The 19,022-nt window shown below is 37.5% G+C and overlaps 2 protein-coding genes across 3 annotated transcripts in view; both read left to right on the top strand.

Annotated features, from left to right (window-relative positions):
- LOC133456369 (deoxynucleoside triphosphate triphosphohydrolase SAMHD1-like) overlaps nucleotides 1-13,594 on the top strand; it is a 57,805-nt gene extending 44,211 nt beyond the window's left edge. The window contains 3 exon segments of the mRNA XM_061734849.1: nucleotides 7,905-8,006; nucleotides 8,099-8,227; nucleotides 13,589-13,594. Coding sequence (XP_061590833.1) covers nucleotides 7,905-8,006; nucleotides 8,099-8,227; nucleotides 13,589-13,594 — 237 coding nt within the window.
- Nucleotides 1-19,022, top strand: part of LOC133457109 (deoxynucleoside triphosphate triphosphohydrolase SAMHD1-like) — a 77,516-nt gene that overhangs the window by 31,873 nt on the left and 26,621 nt on the right. Inside the window, exon 1 of one of the 2 annotated variants that reach the window (XM_061736002.1) lies at nucleotides 18,284-18,315. The exons of the other annotated variant lie outside the window; for it this stretch is intronic. The gene's annotated coding sequence lies outside the window, so the exon portion shown is untranslated. Of the gene's footprint in view, nucleotides 1-18,283; nucleotides 18,316-19,022 lie in introns of those variants that run through there. 2 annotated transcript variants of the gene reach the window in all.

Raw genomic sequence — 19,022 nt, 5'->3', positions numbered from 1 at the left:
TGGAAATCCCCCAAGTCTCCGTCTATTGCTCTTTGGCTTAGTGATGTTATGTTTTTTCTAAAATCTGAAAAGGTGAGATATTCAGTAAAAGGCAACTCATCTAAATTTGTTCGTAAATGGCAATCTTTCGTAGATTATTTTAACTCATTGAAGACTCTACCCACCGACTGATCCCTCCCCCTTACCTTAATTTTCTTTTCATTTCTTTCATTTATTTATTTGTTTTGATTATTGTTATTTATGCTGCATTTTATGCTGCTTGCTTTTTTTTTTTATTATTATTTCCAATTAATGGGATATTAGTGATGGGCATTTGCATTTATCACTGCATTTGTTTTTGTATGCCGCATTTGCTCATCCATACTCTACTCCATTGTTCATTTGTTGCTCATCTGTTTATTTTTTTTTATTTAACTCTACAGAGACTCTGTTCTTAGTTCTGTGTGTTTATAAAAAAAAAAAAAAAAGGACAATGTATAATGCATAATTCATATTTTTGATTATTTGTGTCCATGTTGTCATTGTATGTTGTTTTCTTTTCTAAAAAGATCAATAAAAAAAAAAAAAAAAAAAATAATAATTATCACAGAATAGTATACAGATAGAATACAAAACATGTGCCAGGGATGATGTTCGTTATTCAAGAAGATTATACATATTACACAAGTCTACGGTTTTAATAGCCTTTTCATTTGTTGATTTAGTGATTAGTTTTAAGTAAAGTTCCATTTCTTTCTGGAAAACATAAAAGCAAGGGGATTTCTTTGAAAATGTACTCTTATGAATATGAAATTTGGCAAGAAATAAAAACAGATTTATCAAAAAAAAAAAAAAATACCATGTTTCTGTCTGCATGTTGCTAAAAAGGAATTAATCTATTTTTTGTCCATTTCACTTATCACCCTTACTTGAATGAAAAAGACAGAAAACCAGAAGAACAAATGGAAGCAAAAGTATCAGAGGAAAGAAAGAGAAGAAAAATTGCATTAAAACAATAAAACAAAATTATAATGACCAAAAAATAATATTCTATCTCCTAGGAGACAAATAAGAGTCTCAAAAAGAAACTGAAGTTCATCCTTGAAGATCAGAAGATGCAGAATTACTCAAAAGTACTGGTAAGTTCTTCTCTTCTTACCTTTACTACACTTTTCTTAAAACCTTAAATCATGTGAGTTATGGGACCCCTTTTTTCCTGTTATTATGCTTACTCCTAGATGGGTCTAGATGGGTCACAATTGTTTGTTTTTTTAATCTGTTTTAATGTTTTTTCCTTTTCCACCCAGAGAAAAGAAAAAAGTTTGAGTTGGGGGTGTTGTAGGGAATTTAGTGTTTTTTCTAGCCATTCTAGCAAGGGGTGATCCCTGTTATTCCAACAAGGAGTGGTTTAGTAACCCCACTTTCAATATGTTTGCACTCTCTAGAACTTACAGTATCAGTATTGCCTTATTGGCCATGATGTCATTAAATGTTACAATAAACCATCATTTTGTGGAGTGACTCAAAAGGCAAAATATAGTTTCTCTTTTAAAATACCATGTTTCTGTCTGCATGTTGCTAAGAAGGAATGAATCTATTTATTGTCCATTTCACTTATCACCCTTATTTGAACGAAAAAGACAAAAATACCAGAAGGGGAAACGGAGGTGAAAGTATCAGAGGAAAGAAAGAGAATAAAAGGTGCATTAAAAAATAAAACAAACAATTAGTATTAAATCTATAAACAGACTTAAGATTGAGAATGAATGGATCAAACACACCCTGAAAGTGTGGGATACAGTTAAAAAATGGTTAGGGGGCCCAAATTCAATCTCGAGAGCCATGCCGATTTTAGGTAATCCAGAGTTCCCCCCTTCAATAGGGGATGGTGGGTACCGAATATGGGCCAATAGGGGACTTATCACAATAAATCAATTATTTGATGGTACAGTGATTAAATCATTTAAACAACTTCAGGAACAATTTGGACTTGTATCAAATGATTTATACAGATATTTCCAAATAAGACACTATCTGACAAGCCACACGGAGAGAGAGACAGTTAGTAAAAGTCCAAATAAAATTGAACAATATTTTATTTCTATAATAGAGAAGGGTATCCCAAATAAAAAGCATGTATCTCAGATATATAAAAGAATCTCAACGGATACACAAAACACACTGAATATTAAGGAAAAATGGGAATTGGAACTAAATATTATAATCGAAGATAGTCTGTGGGAAGAATTATGTATGGACAGTCACAAGGGATTAAATAGTCAATTATGGAAAGAGTTTGATTGGAAATTAAAAATGAGATATTTTAACACTCCCCTGAATATTTCTTTGTTTGTCAAGACACCTTTGATTGAAATGTGTTGGAGGAATTGTGGAGGAATTGGGGATTACACACATATCTTTTGGGATTGTCCAATAATTCAGGCGTTTTGGAAAAATGTCAAAGCAGAAATAAAAAATATTGTCAAGGTAAATGTTCCTCTGGATCCTATAGTGTATTTGTTGGGAGCTGTAGCAAAGGAAACGTATAACGCAGAACAGCGATATATACTGCGGATTTTGTTACTGATTGCCAAGAAAATGATTACTGTGAATTGGAAGGACAGTAAATCACCGACAGTAACACAGTGGAAGCAGAGACTGAAGCAGGTTTACATCATGGAACAGATGACCGCAAGGCTACAAATGAAAATGGACACTTTTGACCAAAGATGGGGAGATGTTGTGTTGTATTTGGATACTGATAGAAATGGGTTGTAGTAAAAGAAGGGGAATTGTCTTAATAAGTAATCTTGCTGACTGTCTGTATTAATGTCGACTTAATATGCACTTTTTGATTGTCTGTGTAGGGGGAAATGTTCTGTTATTTGTGAAAAAGGAAAAAATAAAAAGTTATAAAAAAAAAAAAAATAAAACAAACTAATAATGATCGAAAAATAATTTTCTATCCCATAGGAGACAATTAAGAATCTCAAAGTTGAACTGGAGTTGATCCCTAAATATCAGAAGGTGCATGATTACTTGAAAGTACTGGTAAGTTCTTATCTTCTTACCTTTACTACACTTTTCTTAAAATCTTTAATTACGTGAGTTGTGGGACCCCTTTTTACTGTCATTATGCTTACTCCTAGATGGTTCTAGAAGGGTTACAATTGTTTGTTTTTTAACATGTTTGTTTTTTTTTTTTTTCTTTTCCAGTCAGAGGAAAGAAATAAGTTTGAGTGTGAGGTGTTGTGGGGAATTTGTGTTTTTTCTACCCATTCTAGCAAGGGTGATCTGCGTTATTCCAACAAGGAGTGGTTTAGTACCCCCACTTTTCATATGTTTGCACTCTCTAGAACTTACAGTACCGGAATTCCCTTACTGGCCATGATGACATTAAATATTACATTAAACCATATTTTTTTTTGAGTGACTGAAAAGGCAAAACACAGTTCCTCTTTGAATATATCATGTTTTTGTCTGCATGTTGCTAAGAAGGAATAAATATATTTATTTTCCATTTCACTTACCAACCTTACTTGAACAAAAAAGACAGAAAAACCAGAAGAACAAATTGAGGCAAAGGTATCAGAGGACAGAAAGAGAATAAAAGTGGCATTAAAACAATAAAACAAAATAATAATGAGCAAAAAATAATATTCTATCCCCTAGGAGAGAATTAAGAGTCTCAAAGATGAACTGGAGTTGATCCTTGAGAATCAGGAGCTGCATGATGACTTGAAAGTACTGGTAAGTTCTTCTCTTCTTACCTTTATTACACTTTTCTTAAAACCTTTAATAACGTGAGTTATTGCACCCCTTTTGTCCTGTTATTATATTTACTCCTAGATGGGTCTAGATGGGTCACAATTGGTTTTTTTTTCAATCTGTTTGTTTGGTTTTTCTTTTTCCAGTCAGAGGAAAGAAAAAAGTTTGAGTTGTGGGTGTTGTAGGGAATTACTGTTTTTTCTACCCATTCAAGGGTGATCCCCATTATTCCAACAAGAAGTGGTTTAGTACCCCCACTTTCCATATATTTCCACTCTCTAATTTATAGTATCAGTATTGCCTTTTTTGGCCATGACGGCATTAAATATTACTTTAAACCATAATTTTTTGGAGTGACTCAAAAGGCAAAACACAGTTTCTCTTTTAAAATACCATGTTTCTGTCTGCATGTTGCTAATAAGGAATGAATCTATTTATTGTCCATTTCATCCTTATTTGAATGAAAAAGACAGAAAAATCAGAAGGGCAAATGGACAAATGTGTCAGAGGCAAGAAAGAATAAAAGCTGCATTAAAAAAATAAAACAAAATAATAATTATCAAAAAATAATCTTCTATTCCCTAGGGGGAATTTGAAAGTCTCAAAGATGAACTGGCTAAGTTGATCTTTGAAGATCAGAACATGCGTGATTTCTTGAAAGTACTGGTAAGTTCTTCTCTTCTTACTGTTACTACACTTTTCTCAAAACCTTTAATTACGTGAGTTATGGGACCCCTTTTCTCCCCGTTATTATGCTTACTCCTAGATGGGTCACAATTGTTTGTTTTTTTTAATCTGTTTGTCTGTTTTTTCCTTTTCCATTCAGAGGAAAGTAAAACGTTTTTAGTTCAGGGTTTTGTGGGGAATTAGTGTTTTTTGTACCCACTCTAGCAAGGGTGATCCCCTGTCATTATGCTTACTCCTAGATGGGTCTAGATGGGTCACAATTGTTCGTTTTTTTTATGTTTGTTTTTTTCCTTTTCCAGTCAGAGCAAAGAAATAAGTTTGAGTTGGGGGTTTTGTGGGGAATTAGTGTTTTTTCTACCCATTCTAGCAAGGGTGATCCCCTTTTTCCCAACAAGGAGTGGTTTAGTACCCCCACTTTCCATATGTTTGCACTCTCTAGAACTTACAGTATCAGTATTGCCTTATTGGCCATGATGACATTAAATATTACATTAAACCATCATTTTGAAGAGTGACTGAAAAGGCAAAACACAGTTTCTCTTTTAAAATACGATGTTTCTGTCTGCATGTTGCTGAGAAGGAATGAATCTATTTATTGTACCTTTCACTTATCACCCTTACTTGAACGAAAAAGACAGAAAACCAGAAGAACAAACGGAGGCAAAAGTATCAAAGGAAAGAAAAAGAATAAGAATTGCATTAAAACAATAAAAAATAATAATGAGAAAAAAATGATCTTCTATCCCCTAGGAGACAATTAAGAGTCTCAAAGATGAACTGGAGTTGATCCCTAAAGGTCAGACGGTGCATAAGGACTTGAAAGTACTGGTAAGTTCTTCTCTTCTTACCGTTACTACACTTTTCTTAAAACCTTTATTTACGTGACTTATTGTTTTTTTTATCTGTTTGTCTGATTTTTCCTTTTCCATTCAGAGGAAAGTGAAACGTTTGAGTTGGGGGTGTTGTGAGGAATTGGTGTATTTTCTACCTGTTCTAGAAAGTGTGATCCCCATTATTCCAACAAGGAGTGGTTTATTACCCCCTCTTTTCATATGCTTGCACTCTCTAGAACTTACAGTATCAGTATTGCCTTATTGACCATGATGTCATTAAATATTACATTAAGCTATAATTTTGTGGAGTGACTGAAAAGCCAAAACACAGTTTCTCTTTTTAAATACCATGTTTCTGCCTGCATGTTGCTAAAGGGAATGAATCTATTTATTTTCCATTTCATTTATCACCCTTACTTGAACGAAAAAGACCGAAAGACCAGAAGAGCAAACAGAGGCAAAAGTATCAGATGAAAGAAAGAGAGTAAAAGTGGCATTGAAACAATAAAACAAAATAATAATGAGCAAAAAATTATGTTCATCCCCTAGGAGACAATCGAGAGTTTCAAACATGAACTGGATATGTTGAAGGTTGAAGATCAGAAGGCAGATGATTACTTGAAAGTACTGGTAAGTTCTTCTCTTCTTACCTTTACTACACTTTTCTTAAAACATTTAATCACGTGAGTTATGGGACCCCTTTTTTCCCGTTATTATGCTTACTCCTAGATGGGTCTAGATGGGTCACAATTGTTTTTGTTTTTTTTTTATCTGTTTGTTGTTTTTTCCTTTTCCAGTCAGAGAAAAGAAAGAAGTTTGAGTTGGGGGTGTTGTAGGGAATTTGTGTTTTTCTACCCATTCTAGCAAGTGTGATCCCCGTTATTCCCACAAGCCGTGGTTTAGTACCCCCACTTTCAATATGTTTGCCCTCTCTAGAACTTACAGTATCAGTATTGCCTTATTAGGCATGATGTCATTAAATATTACATTAAACCATCATTTGTGGAGTGACACAAAAGACAAAACACAGTTTCCCTTTTAAAATACCATGTTTCTGTCTGCATGTTGTTAAGAAGGAATTAATCTATTTATTGTACATTGCACTTATCACCCTTACTTGAACAAAGAAAAAAGAAAGGCAAGGAGAGCAGGCAGAGGTGAAAATACCAGTGTTAAGAAAGAGAAAAAAAGTGGCATTAAAGCAATAAAACAAAATTATACTGACCAAAAAATAATATCCTATCCCCTAGGAGACAATCGAGAGTTTCAAAGATGAACTGGATAAGTTGAAGGTTGAAGATCAGAAGGCAGATGATTACTTGAAAGTACTGGTAAGTTATTCTCTTCTTACCTTTACTACACTTTTCTTAAAACCTTTAATCACGTGAGTTATGGGACCCCTTTTTTCCTGTTATTATGCTTACTCCTAGATGGGTCTAGATGGGTCACAATTGTTTGTTTTTTTTAATCTGTTTGTTCTTTTTTCCTTTTGCAGTCAGAGAAAAGAAAGAAGTTTGAGTTGGGGATGTTGTAGGGAATTTGTGTTTTTTCTACCCATTCTAGCAAGAGTGATCCCCATTATTCCATCAAGGAGTGGTTTACTACCCCCACTTTCAATATGTTTGCACTCTCTAGAACTTACAGTATCAGTATTCCCTTATTGGCCATGATGTCATTAAATGTTTCATTAAACCATAATTTTGTGCAGTGACTGAAAAGGCAAAACACAGTTTCTCTTTTAAAATACCATGTTTCTGTCTGCATGTTGCTAAGAAGGAATAAATCTATTTTTTGCCCATTTCACTTATCAACCTTACTTGAACGAAAAAGACAGAAAAATCAGAAGAGGAAACAGAGACAAAAATACCAGAGGAAATAAAGAGAATAAAAGTTGCATGAAATCAATAAAACAGAATAATAATGAAAAATAATCTTCTATCCCATAGGAGGCAATTGAGAGTCTCAAAAATAAACTTGCTGAGTTGAACCCTGGTCAGGAGGCAGATGATTACTTTAAAATAATGGTAAGTTCTTCTCTTCTTACTTTTACTACACTTTTCTAAAAAACCATTAATTACGTGAGTTATGGGACCCCTATATTCCTATTATTATGCTTACTCCTCCGTTGAGTTTTTCAAAACGTATATGTGCCACGAACACCCTAAAATTTAGAAATGAACACCTTATGTCATGACCCCAAGTCTGCTCCTGAATTCATGTCCCAAAATGTATTATACTATACTATACTATACTATAAAGGTATATCAGGGAATTTAAATCTATCTGTTTGTTTTGATTCTGAAAGATGATCCTTGTTTATCAGACCTTTTTTAAAATAAATCAGGTTTTACTTTTCTTATCAATGCAAACTGCGTTTTAAATAGGGCAGAGATAAAAATGTCAAATGTGCATATAACTTAATATTGTGTTTTGAAAAAACTGTATATGACACAACTGATATGATAGCATTTTAGTGAAGAAAAGTGGATGTGAATCGCTACAATCTACAATTTTTTAACTAAAAATGATTTAAAAGGAATACTTTGAGTTCATTTTCTGATTTTTTAAAGTTGACTACATTGTAACATATGATAAAGTACTTTTAAACATAAACATCGACTTTTTACACTTTTTTAGGACGACACTTTGGACTATGGGATGAAAAATAAGAATCCAATCGATGATGCGTACTTCTACAAAAAGAATGGACTGCGGGGATATATAATCCGCAAGGACCAGGTGAGAACTTTCTGTGTATTACTTCTGTATTCGTCTTCTAAGTGACAGTCCAGTCTGCATTTACAAATTTCTGTTCTTGTCATACTTGGTAGGTGTCCAGTCTTCTGCCGGAGGTCTTTTCTGAGCAGATCATCAGGGTTTACTGGAAGAAAAATGACAAGAAACAATGTCAGGAAGCTAAAGACTGCTTTCAATCCTGGTGCGATAAAAACGGCTTTCAGGTAACATTCAACTTTGATTGAAAAGCCATGGATTGTAGAAATCTGACCACATGGAGGCATATACAGTAGATCTGCTGAGTTGACAAAAGAACCAATAACAACACTGTGCTGATGAGCAGGGACTGCCTGGCGTGTCTTGTAATACCACCACGTCCCACTAGAGGGGCTCTTTGTTGAGTCTGCAATGTTTCATTTATCATTTCCTTATTTGTATATTTTCCTTTTCATTATTGGTAGCACTGCATAACTGATACTAGCCCTTTTTTTAAATTTACCTATTTATGTTGTTCCTCATTCGAGTTACCAAGCATGCTAAACCAGTATTAAATTACTATGTTGAAACTGTGGACAACTGACTGGACAGTGAATCGTGAATTGATCACAATATATGAACCCCATAAACCACATAGTTCCTAAAAAGAAATGGGAGTAAACAGAGAGCTTGCTGTCAATGGCTGTAATTTGGAAAAACTCCCAGAGATTTACGGTATTTTAAATGATTGATATATTCTCTTAGACAATAAATGTGCATTTCTGCAACGCTATCTTTAAGGCCCTGTATCTTATTTGGTCCATTAAATAATCATTCTAATAATTATCCATCTTTCTATACACAGAAAAAGTATAGTAAGAATATCTGATTCAATGTAGTCAACCCATTTATGCAAACAAAATAAAACATAATCTCTCTGTCAACACTGTTCTTTCTTATTCTAATAGTTTCTTTTTCTGTGTGTTGTTCTTTTTCAATCAAAGATGAAAGGTGAACAGCAGGAGACACCAGAGACCAGTGAAGGTGATTGATGAACAGAAGAAAGGGAAAAATAAAAGACACAAAACCTGCATATATACCAAGATTTGAAATTATGTTAAGATGCTATTAACTATCAGTACTGATAACTTCAGTTTTCTTGTTTTATCGGGTATATTTCAGGGTTAAGTTTCCATACGAGTGTGGCGTGTTGTGAAACACTGAGTAATTTAAGGAAAGTATTTTAGCTAGGTTTTGGTGTTTTATGGCTTTTGGTTTTAATGTTACATTTTTATGGTATTCTCCTGAAATATTTAGGATTTGTTTTTTTTAACTGATTTATTTAGGTGATTTGATTTTGAATGTTTTTGCATTTTTAAATTTCTTTTGGGAAAGACTGAAAATAAATCACTATGAAATATGAACTTAATTTAAAATGGGCAATGATATGTTAGTATAATTACGCCTGATATAAATTTTCACGCAGTCAGTAAATTATGGTATTTGTTTTAATAGTTGTTAAGATAAATTATTGGGGGTCTGCTAAAGGACACTTTACAAATGTCAATCAGATTTTGTTCCTCTGTAATGACTCAATGACAAATGCTGAGCAGATTGTTTGAATAAAATTCAGTTTTGCTTGATTGTATTCTCTTTGTTGTAAAGTTTGTGCTGTGAATCTACAGAAACCTCTGACTGATGACACTCAAACATTTGAACACTGTTGTGTAGATAATCTCCAATTATGTTCAGTACATTTTGCAATTCATGTAACATTTTTTCCGATCCGCTCGGGGGCTCCAGAGCAGTCCTCTGCAAAGAGCCAGCCTTCTTTTCACTTTCTGTGGTGTACTTTTGTACATCTTTATTTAAGAGTGCATGTAGATGGACATGAGAGATAATCAAATGACCAGAGGGCTGTTCAGACTGGTGGAGTTCACCAACCCAACATGGTGCAACAGGAATCTAATTCTTGGCTCTTTCTAGACTTCCTTCTAGATGTGTAATTATGTAAATAATGTGGTGTCCTGGCTGGGATGGTGGTATTTACGAAATGCTTGACCTGTGTGTGACAGGCTCACAAGGGGGAACCCAAGAGCAAGACAGTGGTGGAGGGAAGAATGAATTTATTGTAGGGAAGGGGAAAAAAAGGGGGTCCGGTTAGGGCAGAGGTGGTTGCTGGCACGGGGAATGGCTGGCGTGGGGAGGAGAGGACAATGGAGGGCTGAGTGGAAGCCAGGGGTAGCTGGGAGCTGGAGGGTGGCTAGGTGAACAGGCTGGTTGGTAGCTGGCAGATGAGAATGGTCCTGGGGGAACAGCAGAAAAAGCAGTCAGTAAACAAGCTCAAAAAATAGCAAGAAGATTTCACTAAGGCTTTCACTGGGATCGGCCTGAAGTGCGCACCACGGAGGTTTGACAACAATCTGGCGAGGAGTGGTGGGAAAGCCAGTGTAGAAATACTGCAGTGGAGATGAGTTGATGGCAGGCAGGTGTGGAGGAATCCAGGAGCTGCGTGTGAGTGGCAGATGACCAAACCCATGCCAGCACACAAAACAAAACACAGGGAGTGACACAAGGAAACACAGGGGAAGAGGGAGGTACAGCCATGGCTATAACACTGTGATGCAGACAGTGATGTTGTTAATGTATGAGTTCAAATTACAACAAAGATTTTGAGTTTCTAAATGAACGCTTACAACTGATCCCAAAAGTTGTCATATTTTGCACGTGCTAAAAGAAAAAGAAAGAAATGAATGGTTCTGATTACAGATGCAAACTGGAACAGTGTTTCAAAGTCAGGCTTCAAACTTTTACCCTTGCTCCACCACATCAGATTTACTTCTGCAATTTAACATTAAAACACCACTTTTGAGATCCATGAATATCCACAGCTCAACCCACTGAAAGCAAAGCCTGTTGTAGGGCAACTCAGAAAATGAACTGAGTTATCAAGAGTTTATCAAAGAAATAATACTTTCTCACTATGCATAAAAGTCCTCTTTCAGCTTTTCTTTTCAGGGTTGCCACAGCAACAAGTGTGTACCAAGAGGGCATAACTAGTTGTGAGAGCTTGTTTAAAACAACGTGGTAAATGGCGGTTGGATAAATGCAGGACTTGAGGAATGATGATTGGTCTCTTTTATCGATGACACACCCTGTATGACTTTGTTTCAGAAACCGTATACTGTGTCGTTCTTGTGCGTTTATTCATGAACAAAGTGAAATACAAATCAGTTGAATTTAAGTTTTCAGTTGTTGTTACTGCACACAATTTTGACAAAAATCTGGTGAATTCCTTTTGTGCTGTATTTTAGCTGGACAACCAAGTGGACGCTTCTCATAGCTCTGAAACTTCAAAGTAATATAATGCAGATGCAAGCACCTAAACTAAATGTATTTTTCAGGTAAGACGCAAATAGGGAGAGGGCCTGTTAACTTTTGATCAGCACATAGTTTAAAAGCAAGATTTTATGGGGTCATTCTAACGCATATGAACACTTGCACATCTGTTAAGGATGCATTAGCTACTGCTTTCTAAACTTGACTCATTTAGGATTTAGATTTAGACCCAGAGATAACAAATATTTGAAATGGTTTGGCACATTATACAATAGAAAAATAATCTCCTGAACTGTTGAGCAACTGAAATTTAAACAATTAAAATATTTTTTATCAAGTCATATTGTATCCTGATTATTGACAGTGTTGTAAAAAGGAGAGGTGATACACAAAACTGCAGTAAACATGTACCCATCAGATGTTTGTTGGTAAATGATGCTGGTACTGCAGGATACCTGATGCCAGAGGTGTGGACTCGAGTCATGTGACTTGGACTCGAGTCAGACTCGAGTCATGAATTTGATGACTTTAGACTCGACTTGACAAAATGTTAAAAGACTTGCAACTCGACTTGGACTTTAACAACAATGACTCGTGACTTCACTTGGACTTGGGCCCTTTGACTCGAGAAGACTTGCTACTTTCACCAAAACACAAAGATTAAAAAGTATGTTAATAACGAACGCGCTCTCTCTCTCTCTCTGTGTGTGTGTGTGTGTGCGTTCGTGTGTGCGTTCGTGTGTGTGCGAGCTGGCGCAGCATCCAATCAGATTAGAGCCACGTTGCGACAGCAGCCAATCAAATTGCAGGACAACCAATTTAGAAGAAATTGAAACCAAAGCGCCAGTTTTTAAAAATGATACCGAAGGTAATTTCGTTTGGGTACAAAAAATACGAGGTAGTGAACAAAAAACGAATTGCAGTGTGCAAAACATGCGGGTCGAAGATAACAGACGGAGAGGCAACTACTTCCAACTTCGTCCGACATCTGAAGCTGCACAAAGAACGGTAAGTGGAGCTGGCGAGCTCATGCTCAGCTAACGTTACTTTATCTGCTAAGTAAAGTAACTTTGCTAGTTGTAATTAATGATGCTGTACTGCTAACGTTACATTACAAACACGGTAATCTGTTGCGTTGCGTTGCGGCTTTAACCAGCGCTGCAAAGCCTCAGCTTCGAAGGTAACGTAACGTTCACGTTACTGCATGGATTTACAGTGTATGCAATCCAGATGGAGTGTTTTCAGCTTCAGTCTGATAGTCAGTGCATCCAGTAGGCCTATTACTACACGGCTGGCTAAGCAGTGGTAGTCATTATTTTTGCTTTAAAAAAATCAACAAACATTCATAAATGTCTTAACACTGTACACAATTAAATTAATAGTAAGACAATGTTAAGATCAGTACTGGAGTTGAGGGGGGATGAGGGGGGATGGCATCCCCCCCTGAAATAAAAACGGTCCAAATCATCCCCCCTGTAAAACTGCCATCCCTCCTTTCCATCCCTTATGTCATTTCATCAATGAATGTGGTTTTACTGCTATTTCAACATTTAGAGTCATCACCAGAAAAATAACACCAGAAAAATAACTTATTTGACAATTTTCACCTGTTTCAAGTAAATTTTCATTTGAAATAAGTAGGAAAATCTGCCAGTGGGACAAGATTTATCTTCTCATTACAAGCAAAAAAAATAGTTCCCCTGGCAGATTTTTCTACTTATTTCAAGTGAAAATCTACTTGAAACAGGTGAAAATTGTTGTTTTTTCCAGTGATGAGTCTTGTTTTAAGTGTAATGAGATTTTTTTACTAAAATGAGACATTTTAACTAGAAATAAGACAAATATTCTCGTTAAGATTTTGAGTTTTTGCAGTGATCCATGTTACTTATCCTGTGAAGGACAGAATCATATTGATAAGTTCAGAAAAGTGTTTTTTATTGTTGTGTTTTGATGTATTTGATGTAAGCCCAGTGGATATTTAAAGCTTACAGAAGGCTGCATTTAACTGCTGCTATGTCATTCCTGCAGTATTTCTGCAGCTGTTTTGGTCAGTGCTATTATTTGTAATATATTATATTATTTTTAATCAGCACAAATTATCTGTCCCCATATGATTAAATCCACCATCTCCCCTGATTTTATTTTACAACTCGAGTACTGGTTAAGATTGATATATTAATAATGTGAGTAATGAAGGGTAGTTTTCAAGTATTTCATGTGTGGCTATAAGCAATTTTCTGACATCTGTTTAATATGCTGGTATCTTGCAGATTTGACGAATACCAGATGAACAAAAGCATCCCAAATGAACCACAACAGCCTTCAATCTCACAATTCCTGGATACTTCTGTTGGGCATTACAGCATGAGTCATCCACAACAGAAAGCTATCACCAATGCAATATTATCTGACTTGATTATTGATTGCAACTTGCCCCTGTCTATCGTGGAAAACAAGAGCTTTCGCCACTTTCTGACAGTACTTGATCGTAAGTACAGCCCAGTGTGTCGCAGAACATTGACATCAAAAACAGAGAACCTCGCTGAAGAGAGACGTTCAAAATTAAAAACTCAACTGAGCAACACTCACCATGTTTCAGTCACTGTGGACATTTGGTCTGACCGAAAGATGAGGGGGTTCCTTGGTATCACTGTGCATTGGATAGAGAAAGAGGTGGAGACGATACAGCTAAAGTCCAATCTCTTGGCCTGTAACCGCTTCAAAGGCTCACACACAGCTGAAAGAATCTGTGACCAATTTGATGTTATATGCGATGAGTACAACATTAAAGATAAAGTGGACTACATTATTAGTGACAACGCTGCTAACATGCGTAAAGCCTTCACTGTGTGCTTCCCAGCCGAACAAGAAGATGATGATGATGACGGGGATGATCTAGACGACCCAGAGCTCTGGCATGACTTAACCGTGGAAGACCAGCTAACAGTAGATGCTGCCATGGCAAAGAAACAGCGCTTGCAGTGTTTTGCGCACACTCTCCAGCTGGTGGTGGGAGACGGCTTGAAAGAAACGAAAGTGGCATCTCCTTCTCTTTCAAAGTTATCCAAACTCAGTTCACTGCTGCACACAAGCACGACGTTCAAAGATGTGTTTGATGCTGAATTTGGGGAACAGAAAGGAATTCCTGCTGCTGTGAACACAAGATGGAACTCAACACTAAGGCAAGTGAAGGCAGTTCTCCAGTGTGATCATCCAAAGCTCTGTGCTGTTCTGGAAAAGGCTGGGCACAAGGAGTTGTCATTCACAGCACGGGAGTGGAATCTGTTGAAGGAGTTGGTGGACATCTTGAAGCCGTTTGGAGAAGCAACAGATATGACACAGGGGGAGAAAGTAGTCACAATCAGTGCTGTTGTTCCATCTATCTTGTCCCTCAATCACCACCTTGAGAAGATGAAGCCTCAAGTCCGTTTCCTGAGCGGCCTGGTCAGAAGTCTCCAGGCATCCCTGAACAAAAGATTTCTTGGAATCTTCATCAATGTGAAAATGGCCAGGACACAAGATGGGGTCACTGCCCCCTTTTCAGACCCAGTCTACCTCAAAGCAGCTGTCTTGGATCCAGCTTTTGCTCTGTTGTGGGTGGAGCCCCATGTGCTCGTCAGTCGTGATGTCAAGGCAGAGGTGGCACATCAAGTTAAAGGTAAATTTTATTGAGTTTAATGTAACTTTTTTTCCCCTCACAGTCTGATCTAATTGATTGCAACAATATTTTTTTCAGTCTAACATACTTCTTCCCCCACACTAATGCTAATAAGGGATTGTTTGTTTCTACTATTTTTCTGTTTTGCCAGAACTGATCCTGCAGGATGCAGCAGGGACAAGGCAACCTGTGCCTCTTATTGATGAAGAACAGGCAGAAGAGCTTGGACAAGGAGAAGGGCTGTTTGCAGCATACCATAAGAGACAGAAGAAGGATGTGGGGACCACTCCAGCACTACAGCTAAGTCACTACCTTGACATAGCAGAAGGACAGAATGCTCTTTTGTTTTGGGCAATGAACATGAAGACTCTTCCTTCACTGTTCCAAGTGGCCATCAGAGTCTTGGCGGTGCCTGCCTCCAGTGCTCCAGTGGAGCGAGTTTTCAGCCATGGTGGCATCATCCTACGGCCCCATCGTGCACAAATGACTGACAGACTTTTATCCAATTTGGTCTTTTGCAAGTGCAATGCAGAATAGGGCCCTGAAATAACAGAAAATGTTCAACCCTGTTCATTGTTATGTTCATGCATTTATATTTTTCCCTCTCCGTCAAACACATGCGTACACACACACACACACACACACACACACACACACACACATAGACAATATGAGATAAATACAAGATGGGTCAGAAACTGCTGTGGTGCTAGTTATAGTGGAATATGCTATGGAAGTATAATGTCAGCACTTTTATACTTTTACTACTAATTTCATTTGCACTTTATCAAATTTGTTTATTCTGTGAAGAAATTAGTCTAAAAGGAAGAATATTCTTGCAGAATATGAGTTCAATGTTAAATGATACTGGTTAATAGTGCAATGTCGACACTAGTTTTCTTGTAAAGTTCAATGGCACTTGTTTTTATCATTTGTTTTGATAAATAAATATAGATTTTAAAAGCATACATGATCTGTGTAAATTTAATATATTATTACTCTGTTGTTAAAATGACTCGAAACGACTCGAAACTCAAAGTGTAGGACTTGCGACTCGACTTGTGACTTGTCAGTCTTGACTTGCGACTTGACTCGGGACTTGTCAGTCTTGACTTGGGACTTGACTCGGGACTTGAGGGCAAAGACTTGAGACTTACTTGTGACTTGCAAAACAATGACTTCCTCCCACCTCTGCCTGATGCCAATGAGCCTGAAAACATGATGATGAGGAAGACAGCAGTAGAATAATGAAGAAGAACCTGATCTGTGACCATGAACAAGAACTGGGAGTGTTTTGTTTGCCATTGTTTTAGGTTATAATTGACTAGGAGTGCCTAGTTTTTGGTAGCTGAGGTGTGTCACTTTTGCAGTCACAACAAATCAATTCATTTTAAGCCCCGCCCATGCCCCCCTCCGCTCCGTCCCATGCGTGCACTCGTCTCTCTGCTTCCAGCCTGCCTCTGCTTCCAGCCTGCTTCCAGCCCCCGTGTCCACTCCCCACGGGTTGTCCTCGGCTCAGAGTGTCCCAGTGTAACCCCCTGCCACGGACCCCCTAGTAGCGGAGCGCCAGTGCGGGTGGCAGTGGCTGCGGTGCTGTACAGGCTCTGGAGGCACGGCTACGCCGCAGGGTACGCCATAGCCTACGGCGTAAGGTATGCGGCGACGTGCCCCATTCTGCTGGTGTAACGCGGAACCATAAATCGGCCTTACGTCAATCCCTATGCCGTATGCTCTGCGTTGGTGTGCACTGTGTGCTGTTCTGAACTTCATTTTGACGTCGGGTCCCTCCGCCGAGACACAACTTTTGCGGTACGCGTTCATTGTTGTGTCTAAAAATGATGCGCAGTGCCCACCCAATCAGAAACGGTACAGATATTCTGTGATATTTTTTTATATTTATAAAAAAAATTAATTATAAAAGAAATAAAGGATCCCCATAACTTAGATTGGGTGGGCAGGACGCACGTTTGGGTGGGCACAGCCCACCCCTGCCCCCCCTAAAACCGGCCTCGCTTACAGGTGAATGAGACATGGGGTAGTTTTGTTGAAAATGTGCTGTCCAAAATGTCTTGGAAAACTGGATTCCTGCAAATGCGCGTTCCCCAAAGTTTGTGGGGGCGTGGCTTTGGACGGAGCGCTGACGGGTGGGGGAGGGGGGGGCGGGGCTTAGAGGAGGTGGCACTTTCAAAATAGCTAGCTCTCCAAAATCAGGGACCATACCTTTAAAGGAGCTGTATGTAAGAGCAATATTAAAACAAATCTTAAATTATATATATATATATATATATATATATATATATATATATATATATATATTATATATATTAAAATGACCCCGATATGTCAACAGACATTTAAAAATCATGTTAATTTCAAATACTTATGTCACTGACAACAGCACTCAAGCCAGGATATTCCAGTTTAAAAAGAGGAGTTGCAGCCCTCAACTGATGTTTATGTTGTCATTTTTTGTTTTGGCCTGAAGCTCCACCCTCCACCTATCTCCCAATCACCAAGTCAGTATTGTTTCTGAAGCTCCACCCTCCACCTATTTCCCAATCACCAAGTCAGTATTGTTTCGGCATCCGGGTTGCCAGCTCGGCTCTAATTATCACAGCCATGGCAGCCTACGTTCCTGCTGCATTCTGCAGCCTACCTGGCAACCTCTGGTCGGGGGGAGGAGGGGGAGGGTACACGCCGCTCAACAATATTTGGAAAGTGACTGCAGTACCAGTTTTGGCCATTTCTTACAGACAGCTCCTTTAAGTCATGTTCTCCACCATATGTACATATATGCATGTATACATATATATATCCGGATTTATGTTTGTTTATTTGAACTTGCAAAAAATCTTCCTTGAATTGATCTGTTGAGTTGTTTATTTGATGTACTCAAATCAATCCAGATTAGAACCTAAATTCAGATGAGAGATTGATAAATACAATTTATTTTTCCTTTGTAAAAGGTAGTGCCCAAACAAATTTATTAAATTTAATAAATAATAAGAAGATCGCTACAAGGATTACTTTGTACCTGCAGTTAGTGTAGAAGCTTAATCCAAAGAGACAGGTGAGCATGAAAGCTATTCATAGGTGTTCAATTTCAATTTTCCCCATGTAGTGTACTCTGTGAATAAACATACTTTTAAATGTCAGTATAACTGATATTGAAACCTCACGTGCATAGATTTGTAGGCATGCAGGTTTGTCAAGACTGATGTGACTCAGCCGATCAGATAATTATTGTTCCTCATGGTTTAAATACCATTTCTAAACCACCAAACAGGCTCTCAGGTGCCTTTTACTCAGTGATTTCCATCAAGCTGCTCTACGAGAAAGGTAATTATTACATGCGCTAACAACAAATTAATTCTTGATTCTAAACCTCGGTATGGGTCGGTTTGGGAACAAAAGTAATCAATTCACACAACATAGATGGATTTGTAGGGATGCAGGTGTATCAAGAACACGAGTCTACAGACATTGTTCAAACCAGAAACCTCACTGCAATGGTTCTAAAAGCTCCAGTTTTTTCTCATCCGTCCAAAGGACATTCTCCCAGAAGCTTTACGGCTTGTTAAAAACTACAGACGATATGCACGCAGTTGTGATTTTTTATTATCTGTTTTCAACAACTCACTTTTTCCTCGGTTACCTGATGTACCTTGACCTTGGAAAAACTAATTCACACATTTGTATCTTCTAGACTAGATTACTATAATGTATTAACAGCACGATGTCCAAGTAATTCACTGAATAGGCTCCAGCTGATCCAGAATGCAGCAGCGTGAGTGCTGACAGGAATCAACAAGAGAAACCACGTCTCTCCTGTGTTAGCCTCACTCCATTGGTTCCCCATAAAACCATCAGCAATAAAAGCTGTTGCCATCCCAGCTCTCAAAGTTGTATGGCAGGTAATATAAAGATAATCCCATTATGACTGTTTAGTTTTCCCAGGTGCTATTAACAGCTGCAACCCATTTACTGGTCTCTGCATATTTTGTAGTCGTCTTTTCTTTCATATCTTTATGTTGACCTTTTTACTC

This window comes from Cololabis saira, chromosome 12 (genome assembly GCF_033807715.1).
Source record: "Cololabis saira isolate AMF1-May2022 chromosome 12, fColSai1.1, whole genome shotgun sequence".
In the NCBI taxonomy this organism is placed as follows: Eukaryota; Metazoa; Chordata; class Actinopteri; order Beloniformes; family Belonidae; genus Cololabis; species Cololabis saira.
This window is presented reverse-complemented; position numbering and strand designations above follow the sequence as displayed.